Source organism: Geotrypetes seraphini, chromosome 14, assembly GCF_902459505.1.
Source record: "Geotrypetes seraphini chromosome 14, aGeoSer1.1, whole genome shotgun sequence".
Taxonomy (NCBI): domain Eukaryota; kingdom Metazoa; phylum Chordata; class Amphibia; order Gymnophiona; family Dermophiidae; genus Geotrypetes; species Geotrypetes seraphini.
In genome coordinates, this window is record NC_047097.1 from 66156623 (window position 1) to 66179723 (window position 23101).

A 23101-nucleotide genomic window follows, 5' to 3' on the forward strand; every position below is an offset into this window, starting at 1 on the left:
GGTTCTATGAAGGGCATGATTATATGGTAAAATCAGTTAGCTTAGCGGGGTTTTAAAAAAGGATTGGATACTTTCCTACAACAGAAGTTCTAGGCCATTATTGAGATGACTTGGAGAAATCCACTGCTTATTCCTAGGATAAACAGCATAACATCTGTTTTACTACTTGGGATCTACCTAGGTACTTAGAACCTGGGTTGGGGCCACTGTTGGAAACAGGATACTGGGATGTCCCAGTATGACCTGTTCTTATGTGACCCAAATATAGGACAATCAAGCCATTGTGACAACACTGCCGAGGATGGCTCTTAAGCATTGGTAGAATGAGGCATTATTACATCGCTGTTTAAGCTCTGGAATGTTGCTACTCTTTGGGTTTCTTCCAAGTACTTTGGACCTGGGTTGGCCACTGTTGGAAACAGGATATTGGGCTTGATGGCAATTCTTAGGTTCTTAAAAACATAATGATCTTATAACTACATTGAAAGATTCATGTTCCCTTAAGCTTTTGCGGCTGGCATTATGATTGTTGCAGTTGGCTGGGTCTCACCACATCTGGGTAGGTTTAACCAATATTTCAGCCATCATGCTGTGGCTTTCATCAGGGTATACTGTGACAAGTGCAGACCTCACAGCACACCCTGAAGAAATCCACAGCACGATTGCTAAAACATCGGTTCTACCTACCCAGACATAGTGAGACCCAGACAACTGCAACAATCATTGACAGTACTGGAAATGGGTGAATGTGGTCCCTTTTCACAAAAGGGAAAGAACATAAGAATAGCCTTACTGGGTCAGACCAATGATCTATCAAGTCTAGAAGCCCGTTCTCACGGTGGCCAATCCAGGTCCCTGGCCAAAACCCAAGGAGTAGCAATATTCCATGCTACCGATCCAGGGCAAGCAGTGGCTTCCCCCATGTCTTTCTCAATAACAGACTATAGACTTTTCCTCCAGGAACTTGTCCAAACCTTCCTTAAAACCAGCTACGCTATCCACTCTTTGCAAAACCTATGGCAATGCGTTCCAGAGCTTAACTATTCTCTGTAATGACTAAATTAGTGGCATTGCAACTAAAACAGAGCATACTGGAGTTTCTGGAATCCAAAACCGCATGATTTTATTAGAGAGAGGCTTTGTCTGATCAATTTCTTTGCCTGGGTCACAAGAGAGCTGGATCAGGCAGAGTGCTACTTAAATTTCAGCAAGGGTTTTGGCATGGTTCCAAAGTAGCATAAATAACTTCGGCACTCTTTTTAAGTAACAGATTGGGTTAGAAACTGGTTGAGGGAGAGGCAGCAAAAGATAGTGCTGACTGCCGTTCGTTCGGAGGTCAAGTGATAAGTCATCAGGGATCAGTCCTTGGCCCAGTTCTTTTCAATGTCTTTGTAAGTGATACTGTCAAAATGGCCTTTGGGAAACACGTGGCTCTCTGGTTGTTGATATCAAAATCATCTTGAAGATAGGCACTCTGGAAGATGGGGAAAACGTGAGAAGGAATCCTGCAAAGACTAAGGATTGGTCTATTGCAATGTATCGCAAACTGTGTGCCACAAGATGAAGGGGAGGAGGAGAGGCGCCAGTTGACTGCCTACTCTTGCGGCGAGAGGCACATCCTATAGGCAGACAGCCAGCGCCAGCGTCTCTCTTTCTCTATGCCTCTTCCCTTCCAGCACCCCATACTGGTGGCTCAGGACCCCCGTATGGAGGGCCTTTGCGCATACATGGACATCGACATCTGTGCACTTCCAGATGCCTTGAACCACCCTGGATCGGTAGCATGGAATGTTGCTACTCCTTGGGATTCCGGAATCTTGTTACTCTCTGGGATTCCGGAATCTTGCTATTGTTTGAGATTCTGCCTGGAATCTTGAGACTCTTTGGGGTTCTAGAATCTTTTGTTACCCTTTGGGATTCTGGAATGTTGCTACTCCTTGGGTTTTGGCCAGGTACTAGTGACCTGGATTGGCCACCATGAGAATGGGCTACTGGGCTTGATGGACCATTGGTCTGACCCAGTAAGGCCCAGTATGTTCTTATCAGCAGCTAGGCAGCTGCAAGTGATTTAAACAGGCAAAAAGGCTCTCCTGACTATTAAAAGGACATCTCCAAACACTGTTCTCAAATAGAGAACCTAGCATTCAGGAAGCAGATAAAAATGCATCTATTCAAGAAATGGATTACTCAAAGCAAAGGCAAACTCTGCATCCTGCAAACTAAGGACTCTTTTATCTAATTGGAACTCTCCACCCTTCTTTCTATCAAATTGTAACCAGCCATCTTTGTAAATATCTAAATTAGGGTAATTTCCTAGTTAATGTGCTGGTTTTCTCCTATTGTAAGCCGCTTAGAACTTTGTAGCTTTAGCGGTCTATAAATAAAAGGATTATCGTTATTATTATAAATCCCTTTGAATAATAATAATAATAATAATAATAACTTTATTCTTATATACCGCCAACAATCTTGCGACTTCTAGGCGGTTTACAATGAAGAGAAACTGTACAGACAGCGAATTACAGAGTATAGCATTGAACATCTAGTGATAGTAACAGGAGAGTTACAGGGTCTGTGTATTACACGGTTTCAAAATGAGTAGCATTATACAGTCGACGATATTCAGAGCATAAGTAGGAGAAGAGAAAGGAGATTGCGCTTTGAGTTACAAAGGTGCAAGACTGCGAAGGTGAAAAAGATAACATAAGATGTTGATGAGAAGTAAGTTGTTAACTTGGTACATCTGAACGAAGGACGGGCACCAGTGGGAAAAACTGGTAACAATTAGAGATAGAAATTTTGGCAGAAGAGGGTAGACGGACTCCTTGGGATGGGAGGAGGCTCCAATATTAGGGGAGAAGTCTGGTTAGGTTATAAATTTCCTAAACAAGGTGGTTTTTAGTTCTTTCCTAAAGATACTATATGATTCTCTGGCGGCATCAGTGAAGTAGCCTGTCCAAGTTTGCAGTCTACCTGCTTGGAATTTGAATGTTCTATCAAAGAAGGTGCGATATCTACAGCCTATGATATTTGGGTTGTTATTCTCCTCGTCAAAGATGTGTCAACTTCTGTAAAAAGTTTTAAATTAGGTACCCAAGAAGTTTTACAATTTGTCAAATTACTTTTTCTATATTTCTGCATCTCAATGGCCACGAATTTGGACTTGGAGGATGAAATGTTCACCATCAGCATCTATGAGGCAAACTTGGTTTTTTTCTGTTACATAGATCATTTTGGACCCCTGTTAGGTTACATAAATTAGACAGTTCTAAATCTAATCGATGCTGCCACTGTCATCTAGACATTGGGACGCTGGATCATCTGTTGTTCTATTGTCCTTTGATACTCAACTTCTGGAAGTCAATATGGGAACAGATTAACCTCATACTGGAATCAACAATCCCTTTCACGTATGAGACAATTATATGTGGAAAGCAAAAACCAAAACCCAACTGCAGACTATGTACAAGATGCAGGCACTGTTTATGTCAAACTCTAATGGTATATACAACCTTATTACCAACCGAGAGACCCGACACGATCCGTGTTTCGGACAACACGCCTTTCTTGCGTCTCATCTTCGGCCTTAAGAAATGGGAACACATCACCCCCTTCTACCACCAACTTCACTGGCTGCCATTTGAATCTAGAGTCCTCTTTAAATTTGCATGCTTCTGCTACAAATCGATAAATGGTTCAGCACCAAGTTACATCAATTCTCACTTTAACCTCTACAACACAAACAAGAAATCCCGTAGAATTCAGCTGTTCGCCTTCCCGTCTCTAAAACTCTGCCACCTTAAAAGATTCCTAGACAAAACCTTCGCCTTCCAAGCAGCTAAGCTCAACCCATGGCTTGCACAAATGATACTCGAGGCCCCCACTTACCTCGGCTTCAGAAAATCACTCAAAACCTACCTATTCGGCAAACAAGACCCCTAACAACCCCCCTCCCCCGCTTACATTACTACACCCCCCCACCCACCCCCGCTCTTCCCCCCCTTAATTGCTCCCCTCTCCCCCATCTCCCCTCCGCCAGTCATCCTCTGTTAAGTTCGATTAACACTGCTTATATCCGATAAACTATTTACATCGGATAAATTGTCTTTACATGATAAAATGCTGTAAACCCCGCTCTTACATTTGTTTCTACCTGATAAATTGTATACTGCTGATAAATTGTTTAAAATTGTTCAAACTGTTTGTAAATCTGCGTGTCAACGCAGATACTACTGTAACTGATGTAAACCGCCTAGAACTCTCCGGGTATGGCGGTATATAAGAATAAAATTATTATTATTATTATTATTATTATTATTATTATCTACCACGGACCCCTGAGGAAGGTGTGTTGTCTGAAACACGGACCGTTTCGGGTCACTCGGTTGGTAATAAGGTTGCATATACCATTAGAGTTTGACATAAACAGTGCCTGCATCTTGTACATAGTCTGCAGTTGGTTTTGGTTTTCGCTTGGATTTGCTGCAGTTCCGGTTGGATTTTTCTCTTGTTTGTGGCAATTATATGTGGAACATTGTTGCATATCGAGCCTCCCATGGATCGCTACAAGAGTAGGCTTTTCTTCATTATGACAGGGATCGCTATGCAAATGATATCCCGCAATTGGAAAAATTGCGACCGCCTCAACTTTCCATTTTGGTGGGCCAGTTTATGTTTAGGTTACAAATATGAAAAGATGAATGCAGATATATTAGGGAATAGCAAATTATTTAAATTGGTTTGGGGACCGTTGACATCCCTTGTTAATTCAACATAGTTGTCTTTGTTTAAAATTTTTAGTTTATTTTTACACATATCCAGGATGGGATGGGTGGGGGGGGGGATATTTTTCTGGTTCATTCTTTAATAAAATTGTTGGATGGGAGGGAGGGATATCTATTTTCTGCGTTGTTATTAATGGAATTTAAATGCTTATTTTGTTATTAATATCTGTATAATTTTATGGCGCTTTGTACTAGCTTTGAAAATTATTAAAGATTAAAAAAAAAGAAAAAGAGTTAAAAAAAGGATCTGGATTGCCCAAACTGGCAAACCTGCCCAAACCTGAACAGATTTGCCTGAGTCACAGGATCCTCCGCATGCTAATTCAATATGGATGTTCCCCAAATAAGCAAATTCTCAGCAAACATGAGGACAACTGGAAAATTCTGTTCAACTTGAGCCAGGATGGAATCTGCTTGTTTCAAGGTCAACCTTCCATTTTCTCCTCGGCACTCAAAGATTGTATTCACAGCCATAATGTAAGTGGTGATCTGGCCTAGAAGTGCGTGCGTACTGGCTGTGTTTGGTTCCTCAAGGTACCACCATAAATGATAGAAAAGAAACGAAAGCAATACCTCTTTGTCCTACAATGGCCAGAAGTCGGAGCAAGGGTATAAGGATGCTATAGTCAAAAGAAGTCTCGTGAACAGTGTTCACTAAGGTCTGCAACAAGGCTTCACTTCCTCCTTTGGAAATCATGTAATGAATCCTTCGATCTGTTCCTGAAAGAAAGAAAAAACGTCATTGGCAGCCATTGTACAGAGGACAAAAACTGTGAACACTTAAGCAAAATACAAAAGGTCTTATCCAGGTGGGACTAGCTCCTAATAAACACTGAAATTTAAAGTAGAACCATGATGGCAGATAAAGGCCACCATGACCCATCCACACCTCTCACTATCTCCTCCTTTCTCTAAGAGATTCTACCTGCTTGTCATAATCCTTCAAGGGATCTGATCAGCGGGGAGCAGTCGATTCCAATGGCTCGGTCTGAAGTGGGAGTAAGAACGTTTTAAGAGTATATAAACTGAGATCTGAGACCTAATTACCAGATTTTCAGTGGCACTTACGTGGATAGTGACATTAGTGGGTGAGATCTGCCACCAAAAAAAAAATAATAATAATGCATCAGCAGTTACAGCCTCCTAAAGGAAGTGTTGTGCACGCCTGCGTTAAGGACCTCTTTTACAAAAGGCGCGAGCACGCCTTTGTAAAAGAGGGGCTAAGTCTTCATTAGCCAGTTAGTGCATGATAATGAGAACGTTAGCTTGAGAGCACAGAAATGCCCCCTCACCTCTCCTCTAGAACAATATTTTATTTATTTTTTTAAAGTCTATCATTGATAGATTAAACTATACATTTTGGTGGACAAATGTATGTAATACATACAAATATGAGAGAATGATGAAGAATGTTTGGGGTCCAGTGTTTCATTTAACAAAGTATGGAGTCCATTGGCTTTATTTGCTGCTTCACATTAATGGTTTCTGTACTTTTCTTTTAAGTTTTTCCTTACACATCTGGGGTGGGGGGGTTGGGGGAGGTAATTGAGAAATTGATATTAATTCTTCATATCAGTGCAATAAATAAAGTTGTCTTGTATTATTAAAAATTGATAGATGGGTGGGTGGGTAATCAAATGTTACCACTGTTGTAGTTTTTTAAAATAATAACATTTTTACAAAAAAAAAATTTTTTTTTAAGTCACAAAAATAGCACACAAAACCAGACAAAATATCGCAAAACGTATTCAAGCATTTTGTGGTAGCCTGCTTTCCCATGCTAACGCTGTATTAAAGGTAATTATGTGTTTCCACATCCATCCAAAAATACCATATTCTTTCTAATAAGCGCCCAGATTATTATTAGAAACAATGTTTTGTTTTGTTTTTAAGTCTAGGGTAGGGTATTAATGTAGGCCAGTGGTTCTCAACCCTGTCCTGGGGACCCCCCAGCCAATCGGGTTTTCAAGATATCCCTAATGAATATGCATGAGAGAGATTTGCACACCTGTCACTTCCATTATATGCAAATCTCTCTCATGCATATTCATTAGGGATATCTTGAAAACCCAACTAGCTGGAGGGTCCCCAGGACAGGGTTGAGAACCACTGATGTAAGCAAAATTTCTGTCCTCTGGCCTGCTCCCCCCACGATAACCAGCATTGCTCTCCTTCACACATACCCTTCCCACCACAATCTTTGGATCTCTTCTTACCTCTCCTCACAATTATGACGCTTGGCTGGCGCAGGGCCTTGAGCAATTGTGCACGGTCAAAGCCTTGAATATCAGAACATGCTCAAGGTCTCACACTGACCCAGAACTATGAGAAAAGGTAAGAAGATGGATCTGGTCGTCGTGTTGGTGAGGGAGGTGGAGAGTGGAGGAGAACAATATCAATTACTGCAAACACTGGGGGTGGGGTGAGCTATTATTGGAGGAATCTAAATTTGAGTTCTAAGATGAAATTTGCAGTATTTCAATACTTAAACAGAGGGGTGGGCTATTATTAAAGGTGGGCTACTATTAGAATAAATATGGTAGTTAGAATAGCAACATTTACGTATGCATTTGCACCTTATAGAATTGTCTGTATAATGTAGAAGTGAAAGGAAAAGTCATGGATGTAAAAGGGAAATCCAGTCTTCGGAAACTGTTTCTTACCTGCAGTCAGCAGGTCAGAAAGTATATTGAGAATGTTCGCGATCGCCTCTTTTTCACGGGAACTCTAGAGAAAGCAAACAAACAAGAAAGATATATGATATTGACATGGAACTGTACAAAACACTTCAATAATACAGGGTTTCAAGATATCCCTAATGCATATGCATGAGGCAGATTTGCATGCCTGTCACCCTCTATTATATGCAAACCTGCCTCATGCATATGCATTAGGGATATCTTGAAAACCAGACTGACTGGGGGTCCCCCAGGACAGATTTATGAACCACTGGCCTTGAGCGACCCAGAAATTGCAGATTAGATTAAATTAACTAAGTGTAATTTAACCAGCCAGAAACCATTCCTAGCCGGTTAAATAGCACTGAATATTGGGCGGTAGAAGCTTGCATCATGCTTATACACTGAGGACTCTTGTTTTTGCATGTACACTCATAAAAGCAATTGTGTTTTTTGTTTATGGTGCCCGCATTTAATAATAAAAGAACAAGAGGGCATTCAGAAAAGTTGAAAGGGGACAGATTCAAAACGTGTGGTGGACACCTGGAATGCGCTTCCAGAGAGCGTAATAGGGCAGAGTACGGTACTGGGGTTCAAGAAAGGATTGGACAATTTCCTGCTGGAAAAGGGGATAGAGGGGTGTAGATAGAGGATTACTGCACAGGTCCTGGACCTGTTGGGCCGCCGCGTGAGCGGACTGCTGGACACGATGGACCCCCAGGTCTGACCCAGCGGAGGCATTGCTTATGTTCTTATGTTATGTTCTTAGACAGTTCAGTGCAGTTTGGATGATACTTGCAAACGTCAATGTACAGTTACATGGATGCATAACAGAATTTAATAAATTTAAGCGCACATATGGCTCTTAGCTGTACTGTCCGGCATATGGAACCTATTCTAAAACCAGGTCCTGGACTACTACTATGAATGATTTCTGTAGCCCTATCAGACATACGCAGTGCTGTACAGAGCCACAAAGAAGACAGTCCCTGCTCAAAAGAACTTACAATCCAAACAGACAAACAGGATGTCATGGATACAGTTAAGGGGAACGCTTAATCAGCTGGCTGGGTTGGAGGGCAGAGGAGTAGGGTCAAGGATTTAACGCTATATCAAGAAGCTGGGTTTTCAGTCTGCTTTTAAACAAGGGAAGGGGTTTGGTAGACAAACTCGGGTAATTTATCCCAGGCATAGGGATGAAAGGAACGAAGTCTCAAATTAGCAGTGGAGGAGAAGGGTACAGCTAAGACCAGCTTATCCGAGAAATGGAGGTCTCTGGGAGGTGTATAGAGAGAAGAGAGGAGAGATATCGAGGGCCAGCAGAACACTGACATGTTGTCCAGAGTAATACAGTAAAGCACGCTAAAGAACTGAAAGTTATGAAAGGCAAGAAGAAACCTGAAGGGATCAAAAGGTTCTATTTAAAGACGCAGCGTACCCACGCTTAGACACTTGAAGATAGGAGGCCTAAGTAAAATGTAATCCTCTCAGAGAAACACACACAGCTGCAGAGGATCACATAACCCTCCAAACTGTACAACACGCAGATCTTCCGTGATAAGCAGGGCCTACTCTGCTAAGGCAAAATGAAGGGTCTTATTCTGCGCATAGTTTGCAGCGGCAAACTAAGACACTCTCTGCGCCTCTGAAATTCCACCCTGTCCTTTTCAATTAGCATCCACCGCATTCTTTAAATAGCTCACTAATATATATCTTTCTGGCATCTTCAATTCTCTGTAAAGAATTATGTTATGCTATTTGCAGTCTTATATCCAGCCAAATCCTCCGGAGCAAAGGTCGAGGAAGGTTATAACAATAATCAAAATGCAAGCTGATTAATATCAGCGATTAATATCAGCGATCGGTATAGTAACAGTAAGTGTGGTCAGTGGTGTAGCAAGGGTAGGAGGCAACCCCTGCACTCTCCTGCCCCCACCCCCTAGCTCCTTCTGCGTCCCCTGCTCCTTCTCAACCCCCACTCCACACTCGCGTTCTCCCTTCTCCCATGTACCTCTGTAAATCTTTGCCAGGGTGAGTGGCTTCTCCAGCATGCCACTCGTAACAGCGTTGGGTTTCCTTCTGATGTCACTTCCTGGCCCCCACGACCCGGAAGTAATTCAGAGGGGAACTAGGCCGGCGCAAGCAACGGGCAGGAGAAGTTGCTCACGCTGGCGCGAGCTTGGTGTGGTGTGGTGAGACGGCACCTGTGGCGGTCCGCCCCTCCCCCCCCTTACCACGCCACTGAATGTGGTAGTCATGATAGCCAGTGGTAAATAATAATAGATCTGATCTAATACGAGATTTCTGAATCGCTCTAATACCATTTAGTTCAAGGCGATTTACATCAAAAAGAAGCCAAAATAATTCTATTGGGGAAATACAATTCCTTGGATAAAAAGGTGTCCTTACAATTCTTTAACTAAAAGGACTAACTTTACAATCTAGCATATAAAAATGTTTTCAGCATTCTATGAAATTTCCAATAACTAACTGCTGTCTTTATTTGTATAGGGAAATCATTCCAAATGACAATAGCAGCATACAGTACTCCCCCGAAATTCACAGGGGTTCCGTTCCAGGAACCCCCGCGAATTTTGAAAAACCGCAAATGCGGTTTTTCACCTGTAGTTTTAGAAACTGTGTAAGATGATGTTATTTTAGAGAAGGTTTTTTTTTTTTGTATGTGTTATTTTTAGGACTTTGACGCTCAGACCAAGGAGTCTGCAAAGACCAACAGAACTGGGACCAGTGATTCTTTATTCAATGCAAGACCCGACACTGCCAGTGTTTCTGATGAACCAGGGCTGTGAACAAAAGTGTTCCATTTGAAATTTGGGACAATTATCTTTTAAGGAGCAATCAGGCGAAAGACAACTAAAGGCCGAAACACTGGCAGTGTCGGGTCTCCCACTGAATAAAGAATTACTGGTCCCAGTTCTGTTGGCCTGTGCACTCCTTGCTCTGAGTGTTATTGACTTTGTGTATTCACGTTGGATTTGTTTTTATGACTGTCAATTCTGTTTTATTATGTACATATTAGTGTACCTCACCCAGAATTCTTGAATGTTGCGAGCAACAGATTTCTTGCTCTATGATTATTTTTATGCCCTGGGGCAATGCAGTAAAAATCTCTGCTGTCTGACACGCTCTGGTCCCTCTGTTCTTGGCAAACAGTGTTGCATCATTCCTTAAACTGCAGCTTTGTTCTGAAGTCCAGGCATCAAATCAACCACATGTCAACAGGTGCGCATTGACTGTCTATGAGACAAGCACAAATTAATAGGCCAGTGATTGGTCTACTGGCTTTGCTCAAAGGAATGTAATGTGGGCCTGGAGTCTGTCAGATTCCCCAAGTTCCAAAGAAAGCACATAGTCGTAAATACAGTTTCACATTTCAAATGCAAGCCCCTTATCTTCGTCTCTATTATGAATACCCAGGGAAGCAAATGGGGATCTGGAACTATGCATCCCACAGCAAAACTTTATTAGCAATGAATTTAAAGTTTAAAAATAGCCGTTACTCACTGTGAGTAGTTTGCACTACTGTTTCACACCTTTGAAGTCTCTAAGGTCCTCTCAAAGAGTATCACTGTCTATACCTTCATTAAAAGAATTTGCTTGATGTGGTATCTACCAATGAGGCTTCTCAGGAGCAGCCCCTATACTCCGGAACTTACTCCCAGAAGACTTACATCTAACTGGACTTCTCTTGGACTTCAGGAAGCAGGTGAAAGTCTGGCTCGTCTCCCAAGCCTTTAATACAAGAGATGACTGGCTATCCGGTTCATAGACAAAACCGCGCGCCGACAACTGAGCGCATGATGGAGGCGCGTGCCAAAGAAAATGACAGTTTTTAGGGGCGCCGATGGAGGGTTTTGTTGGGGAGCCCCCCCACTTTACTTAATACAGATCGCAGCGGCGTTGTGGGTGGTTTGGGGGGGTTGTAACCCCCTCATTATACTGTAAACTTAACGTTTTCCCTGCTTTTAGTGAAGTTTTCAGTAAAATGTGGGGGGTTACAACCCCCCAAAACCCCCACAACGCCCCCACAACGCGGCGCGATCTGTATAAAGTAAAGTGGGGGGGTTCCCCCCACACACACCCCCGTTGGAGCCCCTAAAAACAGTTATTTTATTTGGCGCGCACCTTCGCACTGCGCTCAGTTGTCGGCGCGCGCCTTTGTCTTCCGCGGTTTTGACCTGACACCGGCTATCCACTCACTTAACATCTGGACTAACTTGCTGCACATCCTGTATGAGGGGTGCTGGAAAGTCCTCAGCCCAGCCAACTTTCTAAATTAGCGTTATTTAGCTGAAAAGGGTGGGATTTTGCAAAGTGCCAATTTGCAGAATCGTATTGCTATGTTTTGACATCGTTTCAGATCATTGATTGAACCATGCCAATGAAAAGTGTGGAATTTTCATGCGTGGAACTCCGAGCCATCATGAAGTACCTAGTCCTGCAGAAGAAATCGCCAAAGGAAATCTACGAATGTACAGTGCAAACGCTGAGTGACAAATGCCCATCAGTGAAGTGGAGAGCAAACTTTCAGTGTGCAGAGTTTGCGACCGAAGATGCAGCAAGGCCTGGGAGGCCTCAAACGGTGCCAACTCCTGAAATTGTTGACCATGTCCAGGCAGATCGGCTAAAACAATTGCTGACACACTACAGATATCTAGGGAACGTGTTGGGTGCCTGATCCACAAGCAGCTGGGTATGCGGAAGTTGTCAGCCAAGTGGATGCCCAAATGTTTGAATGCTGATGAGAAACAACTTACGAGTGGACATTTCCAAGTTCGTTTTGTAGCATTTTCAGTGAGCTGGTGCCAACTTTTTGGAACGACTTGATGAAACACGGTTACACCACTGCAATGACTATATTCCAAGGGGCTAAACCTGTATATCACAAACTGTGTGCCAGGTGTGCCACGAAATGCCAGCGAGGAGGAGATGTGCCGGCGCCAGCTGACTGCTTACAGTTTGTGCCTCTCGCGTCGATGTCATTGCGTCAATGTCCGCAGGGCTTGGTCTTGGGCCCGATCCTATTTAACATCTTCGTAAGAGACTTGACTGAGGGGCTTCGAGGTAAAATTACATTATTTGCCGATGATGCCAAACTATGCAACATAGTAGGCAATCGCACAACAGATGAAAGCACAGTGCCCAACAAAAGCTCAATGCCCGACAGTATGATGTAGGACCTACTCCTGCTGGAGCATTGGCCAAAGACTTGGCAACTAAGTTTCAATGCCAAAAAATGCAAGGTCATGCACCTTGGCAGCAAAAATCCATGCAGGACTTACACCCTAAATGGTGAGATCCTAGCAAGGACTGTAGCAGAACGTGACTTGGGGGTGATCATTAGCTAAGACATGAAGACTGCCAATCAAGTGGAGAAAGCTTCATCAGGGCTAGACAAATCATGGGCTGTATCCGTAGAAGTTTTGTCAGCCATAAGCCCAAGGTCATAAAGCCGTTGTACAGATCCATGGTGAGACCCCATCTGGAATACTGTGTACAACTCTGGAGGCCGCATTATCAAAAAGATGTGCGGAGAGTTGAGTCGGTTCAGCGAATGGCCACCAGGATGGTCTCAGGTCTCAAGGATCTCCCGTATGAGGAATGACTGGGTAAGTTGCAGCTGTACTCACTCGAGGAACGCAGAGAGAGGGGAGACATGATCGAGACGTTCAAATATGTCACAGGCCGTATCGAGGTGGAAGAGGATCTCTTTTTCCTTAAAGGACCCACGGCAACAAGAGGGCATCCGTTGAAAATCAGGGGTGGGAAATTTCATGGCGACACCAGAAAATATTTCTTCACCGAAAGGGTGGTTGATCGCTGGAATAATCTTCCACAACAGGTCATTGAGGCCAGCAGCGTGCCAGATTTTAAGAAAAGATGGGATTGGCATGTGGGATCTCTTCATGGAGGTAGTTAGGGGGTGGGCCATTAGGGTGGACGAATAGATGGGCCGTGGCCCTTTTCTGCCGTCATGTTCTATGTTTCTATTTGGCATGTGGGATCTCTTCATGGAGGTAGTTAGGGGGTGGGCCATTAGGGTGGGCAGACTAGATGGGCCGTGGCCCTTTTCTGCCATCTATGTTCTATGTTTCTATGTTTCCATTTCTGGGTGCCCTCCAACCGCGGCCCCGAGATTAGTGTGCCACGGCTTACAAAGTTTGCAACACACTGGGCTAAACAGTTAATGCAGAATACTATTGTAACTTGTTGTGCCGATTAAAGTAGGGTTACCAGAAATTCAGATTTCCCCGACCCCCTCTTTTACTAAGGTGCGCTAATCAAATTAGCATGCACGCGTTAGCGTTTAGCGCGTGCTAATTCAATTAGTGCGCGATAATCGGTTAGCACACCTTAGTAAAAGAGGGGAAAAGTCTCCCACTAAAAAGGAGAGTTTAATTGATCGCCTTGCGTCCAGTTCTGCTAAACTGTGTTTAAGGCTGCACATTTTTCACAAAACCTAACCTTATCTGGGTATTAGGCCTAACAAGCAGGATACCATCTTTTCTGTTCAAGTTTTATCCTTCGCCCCTAACAGGTGGGATAACTCAGCCCAGAGAACAGTAATACTTAAGGATCGTCCGGCACAGTCTATATAGACTAGCAGAGGCTACGACATGTTAGCATCTGTCACCCTCGCTGTGTCCTGATGCGGGGTTGATTGCTTGTTGCTCTCTGCCCATCGCCTCCTCTCCTAACGGTCTTCAAGCTTCAGCAGGAATCTGCCTTCATCCACAAGCTCCTCTGCTATTGCTATCTAAATTTCCCAATGCAGCACTTAAAAATCCAATGTTTTGTTTTTTTTAATCAGCGTAACTATGAACATAAGAACATAAGCAATGCCTCCACTGGGTCAGACCCGAGGTCCATCGTGCCCAGCAGTCCGCTCACGCGGCGGCCCAACAGGTCCAGGACCTGCGCAATAGCTCCTTATCTATACCCCTCTATCCCTTTTTCCAGCAGGAAATCGTCCAATCCTTTCTTGAAATCCAGTACCGTACTCTGTCCTATTACGTCCTCTGGAACCGAGTGAAGAAACGATTTCACTGATTTTTAAAAGGTAACTGAATTATTCGGGGCGTTAATTCCCTAATACAGCTCAATGAGAACCTAGCCCATTTTAGCGGGCCCCATGGTTCTACAGTATGCCAGTTACAAATCAGTTTGTGCTCTTTATAAATGCACAGAATTGCACTTTATATTTATAGCAACATAATCATTTTAGTAATTAAATGTAAGAAATGATGTAATTTTAAAAGATAAAGATAATAAAATAAGAAATGCAATGGCATTCTGTGTATAGAATTTCATAAAGTGAATGTTGATAGTTTAGGTTTTTTTGCCTTTTTCTTTTTTTATTTCTTTATTTGATACTGTTTATATCACTGTATATAATCATTTCTTCTTAGGCACTTTGGATTGTGAACCTTTATAGGACAAAGAGGACGTTTTCCAATGTGCCTTAATTCACGCTATCAAATTCAATTTGTGATCCGCTTAGGTTTTAAGCGGAATATAAATGTAACCAGTTCTGAGCTCTTTGGGGAAAGCGGGACGGAAAACGAATTGAATAAATAAATAACGCTCACATCTGGCCCTGAAGAACCCCCCAGCCAGTCTAGTTATCACGCTATCACACAGTAAATATTCGTAACATATATTTGCATACATTTCATCCAGGAACCGGGCTAATCAGCATGCTATGATTACTCTGAAAATGAGACCAGTTGGATTCCAGCATGTCGTTGTGTACATTTCAGTGTCAATCAATTCCGCTTCAAGGGCGTCCAGTCCAGGGCCACGTACACGATACGGAGTTAGATACGCATTCCATACATATTTAAGTGGATGCATTTTAAGCTCATGTTGAGTGAAAGTTAAATGCTTCTAAAAAGCATTAAATGATAAACATAGAAACATAGAAAAATGACGGCAGAAAAGGGCCATAGCCCATCAAGTCTGCCCACTCTAATTACCCACCCCCTCGACTTTGCCCCTGTAGAAATCCCACATGTGTATCCCATTTACTTTTAAAACCTGGCACACTGGTTGCCTGAATCACCTGCAGTGGAAGTTTGTTCCAATGATCAACCACCCTCTCGGTGAAGAAATACTTCCTGGTGTCGCCATGAAATTTCCCTCCTCTGATTTTCAGCGGATGCCCTCTTGTGGCCGATGGTCCTCTAAGAAAGAAGATATCATCTTCCACCTCGATACGGCTCGTGATCTATTTAAACGTCTCAATCATGTCTCCTCTCTCTCTACGATCCTCGAGCGAGAAAAGCTGCAATTTCCTCATACGAGAGATCCCTAAGCCCCGAGACCATCCTGGTGGCCATTCTATGAACCGACTCAACTCTCAGCACATCTTTTTGGTAATGTGGCCTCCAGAATTTAACACAATGTTCCAGGTGAGGTCTCACCATGGATCTATACAACGGCATGATGACTTCGGGCTTCCGGCTAACAAAGCTTCTGCGGATGCAACCCATCATTTGTCTAGCCTTGGATGAAGCCTTCTCCACCTGATTGGTGATTTTCATGTCTTCACTGATTATCACTCCTAAATCCCGTTCTGCCACAGTCTTGGCTAAGGTCTCGCCATTTAGAGTGTAAGTTCTGCACGGATTTCTGCTGCCAAGGTGCATGACCTTACATTTTTTTTGCATTGAAGCCAAGCACATTAGGAAGACTGCCATGTAAATTCAAATTCAGTTTATTTTTATATAATATGGTTATTAAAAAGCTAGCATTATCAAGCAATGCCATTCATGATATGCAATTCTTAACACATCAAAGTGGCCTACAATTAAAATTTTTAATAAAGAGAAGGGGACCCAGGGCCATATCCCTAATTAGTACACTTGTGGGAGAAAGTGTAAGCCCACCAAAAACATACTGTACCTAATATAGGCGACACCTGCAGCCATAAGTAGATGGTATGGTTAAGCAGACTAGGCAGGCCATATGGTCTTTATTTGCCTTCATTTTTCTCCATTTCTAAAAGGGCTATTGGGGTAGTAAACAGGTGGGTCCAGTAGATTTTGGGGTTGTTTTAGAAGGCACAGCATACAATGTAAGCGGTTCTGGTGTGATTTGTACCCGGCACCCTTTATGTGAAGTTCACAGCAGTGCTCCCTAAGGCGCCCCACTGCGCAGGTGGCATGTCTGCGTAGCCAGTCTAGTATAGATGGTGGAAATGACTTGGTTTTGGACGTTTTGGATTTGAACATTTTTGTACTCAAAAATAGGCAAAAAAAAGATGGATGTGCTAAGTGCAAAAACTTCTAGATAGGTCATTTTAAACAAGACAGACGTCTTTTTGCGGTTTCGAAAAGGGACATTTTCTCCACCCGATTTTCAGATGCTTTTCTCAAAATGTCTAAAGCTGGAATTAGTCATATCGAAAATGGCCCTCCACTGTTACTAGGATGCACACTCACATGCAAACATTGCAGAATAATATAATTTGCATGCCTAAAATACAGTGCGCATTTGCTCTGCTACACTAGAATTTGAGAAAAGAAAGTAGGTGCCTACCTCCTTTATAGAACAGGCTCCAAATAGGGGCCCATTATAGAAAAGCCTGCCAAATCTGAAGAATACATAGAGAAAACAATGGCAGGTCAAAGCGATATAACCGGTCAGAAACAGCTCCTGGTCGGTGAAATCATCGGTTCAACGCTAACTGCTCATTTTCAGTGACGCTGAACTGGAAACTAGCTATTTCGGGGTCATTCTGGGGACAAAGTCGACACTTGACTGGTTAAGCACCAATATTCAGCATATAGGGGGAAATTCGTCAACAGGCGCTACCGTGTTAGCGCGCACTAATAATTAGCACGCGCTAAACGCTAAAGACACCCATAGGAATATAATGGGCATCTTTAGCATTTAGCAAGCGCTAATGTGATTAGCACACTCGAATGCAGTTAGCATCCGTTGATAAATTCCTCCCTTAATCAATCGGGTTAACTGCATAAAACCTATAGCCGCTTAAGTTCCTGACTATTGCATGCAACTGGCTTTGCATTAACCGGCACAATAAACCTCAGAATTCAATGCCATTGCCCAATCATGCCCCAGCATTGAATTTCTAGGCTTAATACCGGCGACAGTCAGCAAAATGCTGATCACTGGCTAGCAAATATCAATCCCTAAATGCACAGGGTTTCAGAAGGATTGTTAATAGCATGAGCTACTTTCAAGGTGAAAGTGCGCACGAGGCGAGTCTCTTTCTTTTGAAAGGAAGTTCTAGAATGAGAGGGCATCTAAGAAAACATTTTTATACAGAAAGGGTGGTAGCCTCCCGGTAGAGGTGGTGGAAACAAAGACTGTGTCTGAATTCAAGAAAGTATGGGGAAGGCACGTGGGATCTCTTAGGGAGGGAAGGAGATAGTGAATGCTGTGGATGGGCAGACTGGATGGGCCATTTGGCCTTTATCTGCCATCATGTTTCTGTGTTTCTATAACCATAAAGCTCTATGACCTCATAATGCAGCCTATAGGAAGAGGAGATGCAAATGTTAAGAGCCTTAGCCAATAGGGAGAGAATGAGAGAGTGGATGCTGTGGATGGACCTTTTGGCCTTTATCTGCCATCATGTTTTTGTGTTTCCTCTTTCTTTGAGATATGCAGCTGGGCAGGAGAAGAAACTAGCCGATAGCTCTGAGCTGGCAAAAGCATCTTTTTCACCTCTGACAACGTGGCCTGTATGTTTGGGATTTCTCAACACCAAAAATAGCATGGTTCCGCAAAATTATTGGCCCTCTTTTACTAAGCCACAGTAGAGGTTTCTACCGCGGCCTGGAGCACTAAATCCTCTGACGCTCATAAGAATTCTGTGAGCGCTGGAGGGTTCAGCGCTCCGGGCCACAGTAGAAACCTCTATCGTGGCTTAGTAAAAAAAAGTGTGTGTGTGTGTGGGGGGGGGGGGGGGGTAGGCTACTGAGCTGAGCAGAGGATGTAACTATTGATTTCTTACTATATTTAATTCATTCAGTCACTTCCACTGGCATCCTGTACTACCCTGCACTGTTTGCCACTGTCCTCTGCCAGCAGTGAATTTAATCGCAAAGAGATATGCTCGCTGGTATCTTGTTAGGCTAATGAAGACTGTGGGCTATAAATTTAAAAGTGGCTTGAGAGTAATTCAAAGCATTTGGACAAGTCCCGTGTAGGACACCCTCTAATTTCCCCCAACAGGCGCCTATTAATTCCCCAACTGCATAGGGTCAGATTTGCAAAAAAGAACTTCAGTGAAATCATTCTAGAAGAGTCACAGGAGCGAGATTACACTCTGTGCTTCTTAGCAGAAAAAGAAAATTATTCATGGGATTTTAACTAATGGGGGGGGGGGGAGCTGAAGGAATCGTAAGACGAAACCGAAGCTATTCCGATAGCATGGTTAAAAGTCAAAACTTTCTTGCAACAGCTGCAGCTCGTCTTACCTGGAGGGTGGAAAGAAGGGCTTGCAAACCGCTGGCCCCTTCTGCTGCCATGTTCAGCCGAGCTCGTTCTGTTGCCAAACAGACCACCAGAGACACAACGCTGTTTAGGGAGAGGGCTGACAGGGCTCCTGGTGCTGCCGTCCTGTTTAAGAAACAAGACAGATCACTGGCACGCGGACACGCGCTATTAGGAGAGCTCAGGGCAATGCAACTCTACACCTCAGCTGGGACCTAAATGTCCCTGACTCTCCCTCGGCGACTGAGAGTTTCATCTCCTATATAAAGAATCTCCGGGATTAAGTGGGGCACCGCGCTCTGAAAGGTCTGGATAGTTGGAGGGAGAAGAGTTTATTAAAGCAATGAACGGGAGGACGCAGGATAGAGATTTAATCCATGACTGATCATGTAACAGAGAGCGCTGAAGTTTTGAGTGACTGAGAGACGCTGCCAAATTATTTGCAAATTCTAGGACCGCGCTGGTCTCTTTTTCTGTAATTCCTTCCCAAATTACATTGGAAACACAGGGCTTCAATCCCCCCCCACCCCCTTGGCTTCTAGAGACCCTTTCTGTCTTTGTCCCATGCATACTGGAAATCTGATACTATCCTTGTCTCTACCACCTCCACTGGGAGGCTGTTCCATAAATCCACTACCTTTTCTGTAAAGAAGTATTTCCTTAAATTATTTCTAAATCTGCCACTTGCTCTATGAACCTCATTCCAGAGTTTGAAAACATGAGGCCTTATATTCAAAACTGTTTAATATTATTTCTATATTCTGCATATCCTACAATTCTATGCGGATTAGAAATTATTCAGGTACTCAAGCATTTCCCCCTATCTGTCCTGGTGGGCTCCCACTCTATCTAACGAACCCGGGGCAACGGGGATTTAAATGACTTGCCCACGGTCACAAGGAGCAGTGCGGGATTCAAACCCACCACCTCAGGGTGTCAAGGCTGTAGCTCTAACCACTGGACCACACACTCCCAAGCAAGAGAGGTTCCTGCCTGATTAAATGGCCTTATGACATCTCAAGCTCAACTCTGCTTCCCAAAGACTGAAACTCTTCACACTATTACTAGTAATGATCTCTATAGCACTATGTACGCAGCGCTAGACAGAGTTACAAAAAAAGACAGTCCCTGCTTGAAAGAGCTTACAATCTAAACAGACAAACAGGATGTCATGGATACAGTTAAGGGGATCAGTTAATCATCTGGCTGGGTTGGAGGGTAGAGGAGTAAGGGTTAAAGACTGAAAACTATATCAAAAAGGTGGGTTTTCAGTCTGCTTTTAAGCAAGGGGAGGGGCTTGATGGTGAAACTCGGGTAATTTATTCCAGGCATAGGGGGGCAGCTAGATATAAGAAACATTGATTTATCTAACAAAAACTGTGTTAAAAGCACTAAAAAAAAAATAGTGTACATCTGTAATGCATATTATTATTTTCCTACCAAACTGCAAAATGATGGAATGCATCCTTTTAGCTTCTCAACCTGTTTGGCCACCTTAAAGATCATCACATACAATCACACCCAAGTCCCGCTCTTCCGTCGTGCACCTACGTTCTTCACCCCCCTAAACTGTACCGTTCCTTCAGGTTTTTGCAGCCCAAGGTTGCGCCAGGTCTAAAGTTGGTGCAACTGCAGACGTATAAATGCTTGACCCACTGATACTGGGTTACACTACCATTGCTTAATGGAACCTGGACCCCCCAGGTGTTGTTATAGAAGAGACTTCTCCTACATTGGGGAGCCCAAAAGGAGGCACCCAGTTATAAAACTGTCCCCACAGTGCGTCCGACTATCTCAGCAACTTCAGCTCTCCAGATAAGTACTTTTGAATACTGTCTGCCCTTGTGGGCTCACAATCTATCTAACGTACCTGGGGCAATGGGGGGACTAAGTGACTTGCCCAGGGTCACAAGGAGCAGCGTGGGATTTGAACCCACAACCTCAGGGTGCTGAGGCTGTAGCTTTAACCACTGCGCCACCCTAGAAATCAAAATGTACTAAAAGTGAGCTGAGTCTAGGATAATCAAGCCATTGTGACATCACTGATTGAGGTTGGCTCTTATTGGTGGAATGAGGCATTATGATGTCACAATACCAGCTCTGGTTATGAGAGGCTGAAACTTTTCACACTATTTATTTATTCATTTTTCTATGCCATTCTCCCAGGGGAGATCAGAACAGTTTTACATGAATTTATTCAGGTACTCAAGCACTTTTCTCTGTCCTGATGGGCTCACAATCTATCTAATGTACCTGGGACAATGAGGTGATTAAGTGACTTGCACAAGGAGCAGAGTGGATTTGTTCCCACAGCCTCAGGGAGCTGAAGCTGCAGCTTTAACCTCTGCACTACCCTCACCCTCTTGTCTACTGTTACGATCTTTTCAGCATCCTCTTTATGACACTGTCCCCACTATTGTGTCTTGGCGGCAGTCTCATCTGGTGCATCCAGGTGACAAACTGTACTAATAAGTTCTGTCAGCTGGGAAGAATACCTGACAAGTACCCTCTAGGCTTTGGGCTACACGGTCATAGTGCTAAGATAGTGTTACAGAGATTAAAGCAAGCTCTGTTATTTATTGCACCTAGGGAGATATTATTTTTGCGCCCAGGGAGAACTTTGAGGGTCTGTTTTGAAATTCTGTTTGCTGGAAAAATGAATGCACAGGATTTAAATATCGGTCAGTTCCTGTTCCTAATTTTCTGCCAACGAAATTGCAGTTCACATTTTGTAGCATTTGTTCTCTAGACCAGTGTTTTTCAACCTTTTCACACCTATGGACCGGCAGAAATAAAATAATTATTCTGTGGACCGGCATCGGTCCGTGGACCGGCGGTTGAAGAACATGGGGCTAAGTTGTGGGCCAGACCTCGCCCATCTCTACCCAATCTCCACCCCAGACCCCGCCCCCATAATAGTACTAATTGCACCTTGCACGTCCCGTGCCTCATCTGGAAGCCTTCCCTCTGACGTTGCAACGTCAGAGAGAAGGCTTCCAGTTCAGGCACAGGATGCCCGTAGGAGCCACTGCCCATGGCTTTGTGCACTGAATCAGTTAGGAAGAGGGAGCAGGCTCGAAGATAACGCCCCATCGATCGCACCGTGGACCGGTGGTTGAAGAACACTGTTTTTGGGCCTGATGCACGTGCTGGCCCTGTGGACCGGCAGGAAATTTCTGTGGACCGGCACTGGTCCGTGGACCGGTGGTTGAAGAACACTGCTCTAGAAAAGGCAGATTTGAGAGGTTTCTAACAGTATTGTTGGAGTGCCTGTTATTACTACTGCCCATAAAACTGTGTTTATCTGTAAAGATCTCACCTTTCAAACTCAAATCAGATATTTGCTCCAAATCCTTTTCACGATATCCATCTTTGGAAGGACAGATTGAAAAGTGCTAAATCCTGCTTTTGTGCAGCTATTTTTCAATGTAAAATTGTGTGCAGATTTTTCATTACTTCAATTTGCACACCTAGTTGCCTCCCCCCAACCTATCCTCATCCCAAAATCCCTAAATTCCCTATGAGCAAAACTTAGGGCTCCGTTTACGAAGGTGCGCTAAGCGTTTTAGTGCACGCACCGGATTAGCACGCACGCTAGCCGAAAATCTACCGCCTGCTCAAAAGGAGGTGGAAGTGGCTAGCGTGCGCTATTCTGTGCGTTAAGGCCCTAACGTGCCTTCATAAAAGGAGCCCTAAATACCTTGTTGGCAGGTCCGTGCACATTTCCCTGTCCACAGAGTTGGGAATTACCGCAAAGCTGGTTTCTGAAGAAAAAAAAAAAAAAAGCCAAAACCCACAGTACAGTATTTAACAATGAAATGGGTTTTCATTACGGCCCTCCCTGTGCATAGCACGGCGGTTTTTGTGCACGAAAACCTTTGCCATGGAGGCCATTTTGTTATTAACCTCTTCTAAGAATCCTTGTGACCTTTTGTATTTTAACACCACAGGTTTCCAGACAGCAATCAGCAGCCTGAGTAATTGTCAAGAGGAACTGGAAGACAGGAGCTAGCATGAAATATTATAGTTTGTGTTTTTCCCCCCTTCTAAAAATATAAGGACCTGAGCTTTACTTGTAACCTTTGGGCTACGAGATAAGGAATAAGGCAAAAGAACATCTTCTCTGGCTCATCCGGAATATGATCCCTATCT

The 23101-nt window shown here is 43.6% G+C and overlaps 1 protein-coding gene across 2 annotated transcripts in view; it reads right to left on the reverse strand.

Annotated features, from left to right (window-relative positions):
- Positions 1-19221, reverse strand: part of AGBL1 (ATP/GTP binding protein like 1) — a 366565-nt gene extending 347344 nt beyond the window's left edge. For both annotated transcript variants that reach the window (XM_033920995.1, XM_033920994.1), the window contains exons 1-3: positions 18934-19221; positions 7448-7511; positions 5358-5504 (exon numbers count right to left, since the gene is read on the reverse strand). In XM_033920995.1, the coding sequence (XP_033776886.1) occupies positions 5358-5504; positions 7448-7511; positions 18934-18984 (262 nt within the window). In that variant the 5' untranslated portion in view covers positions 18985-19221. The remainder of the gene's footprint in view (positions 1-5357; positions 5505-7447; positions 7512-18933) is intronic.
- Positions 19222-23101: the final 3880 nt, after the last annotated feature.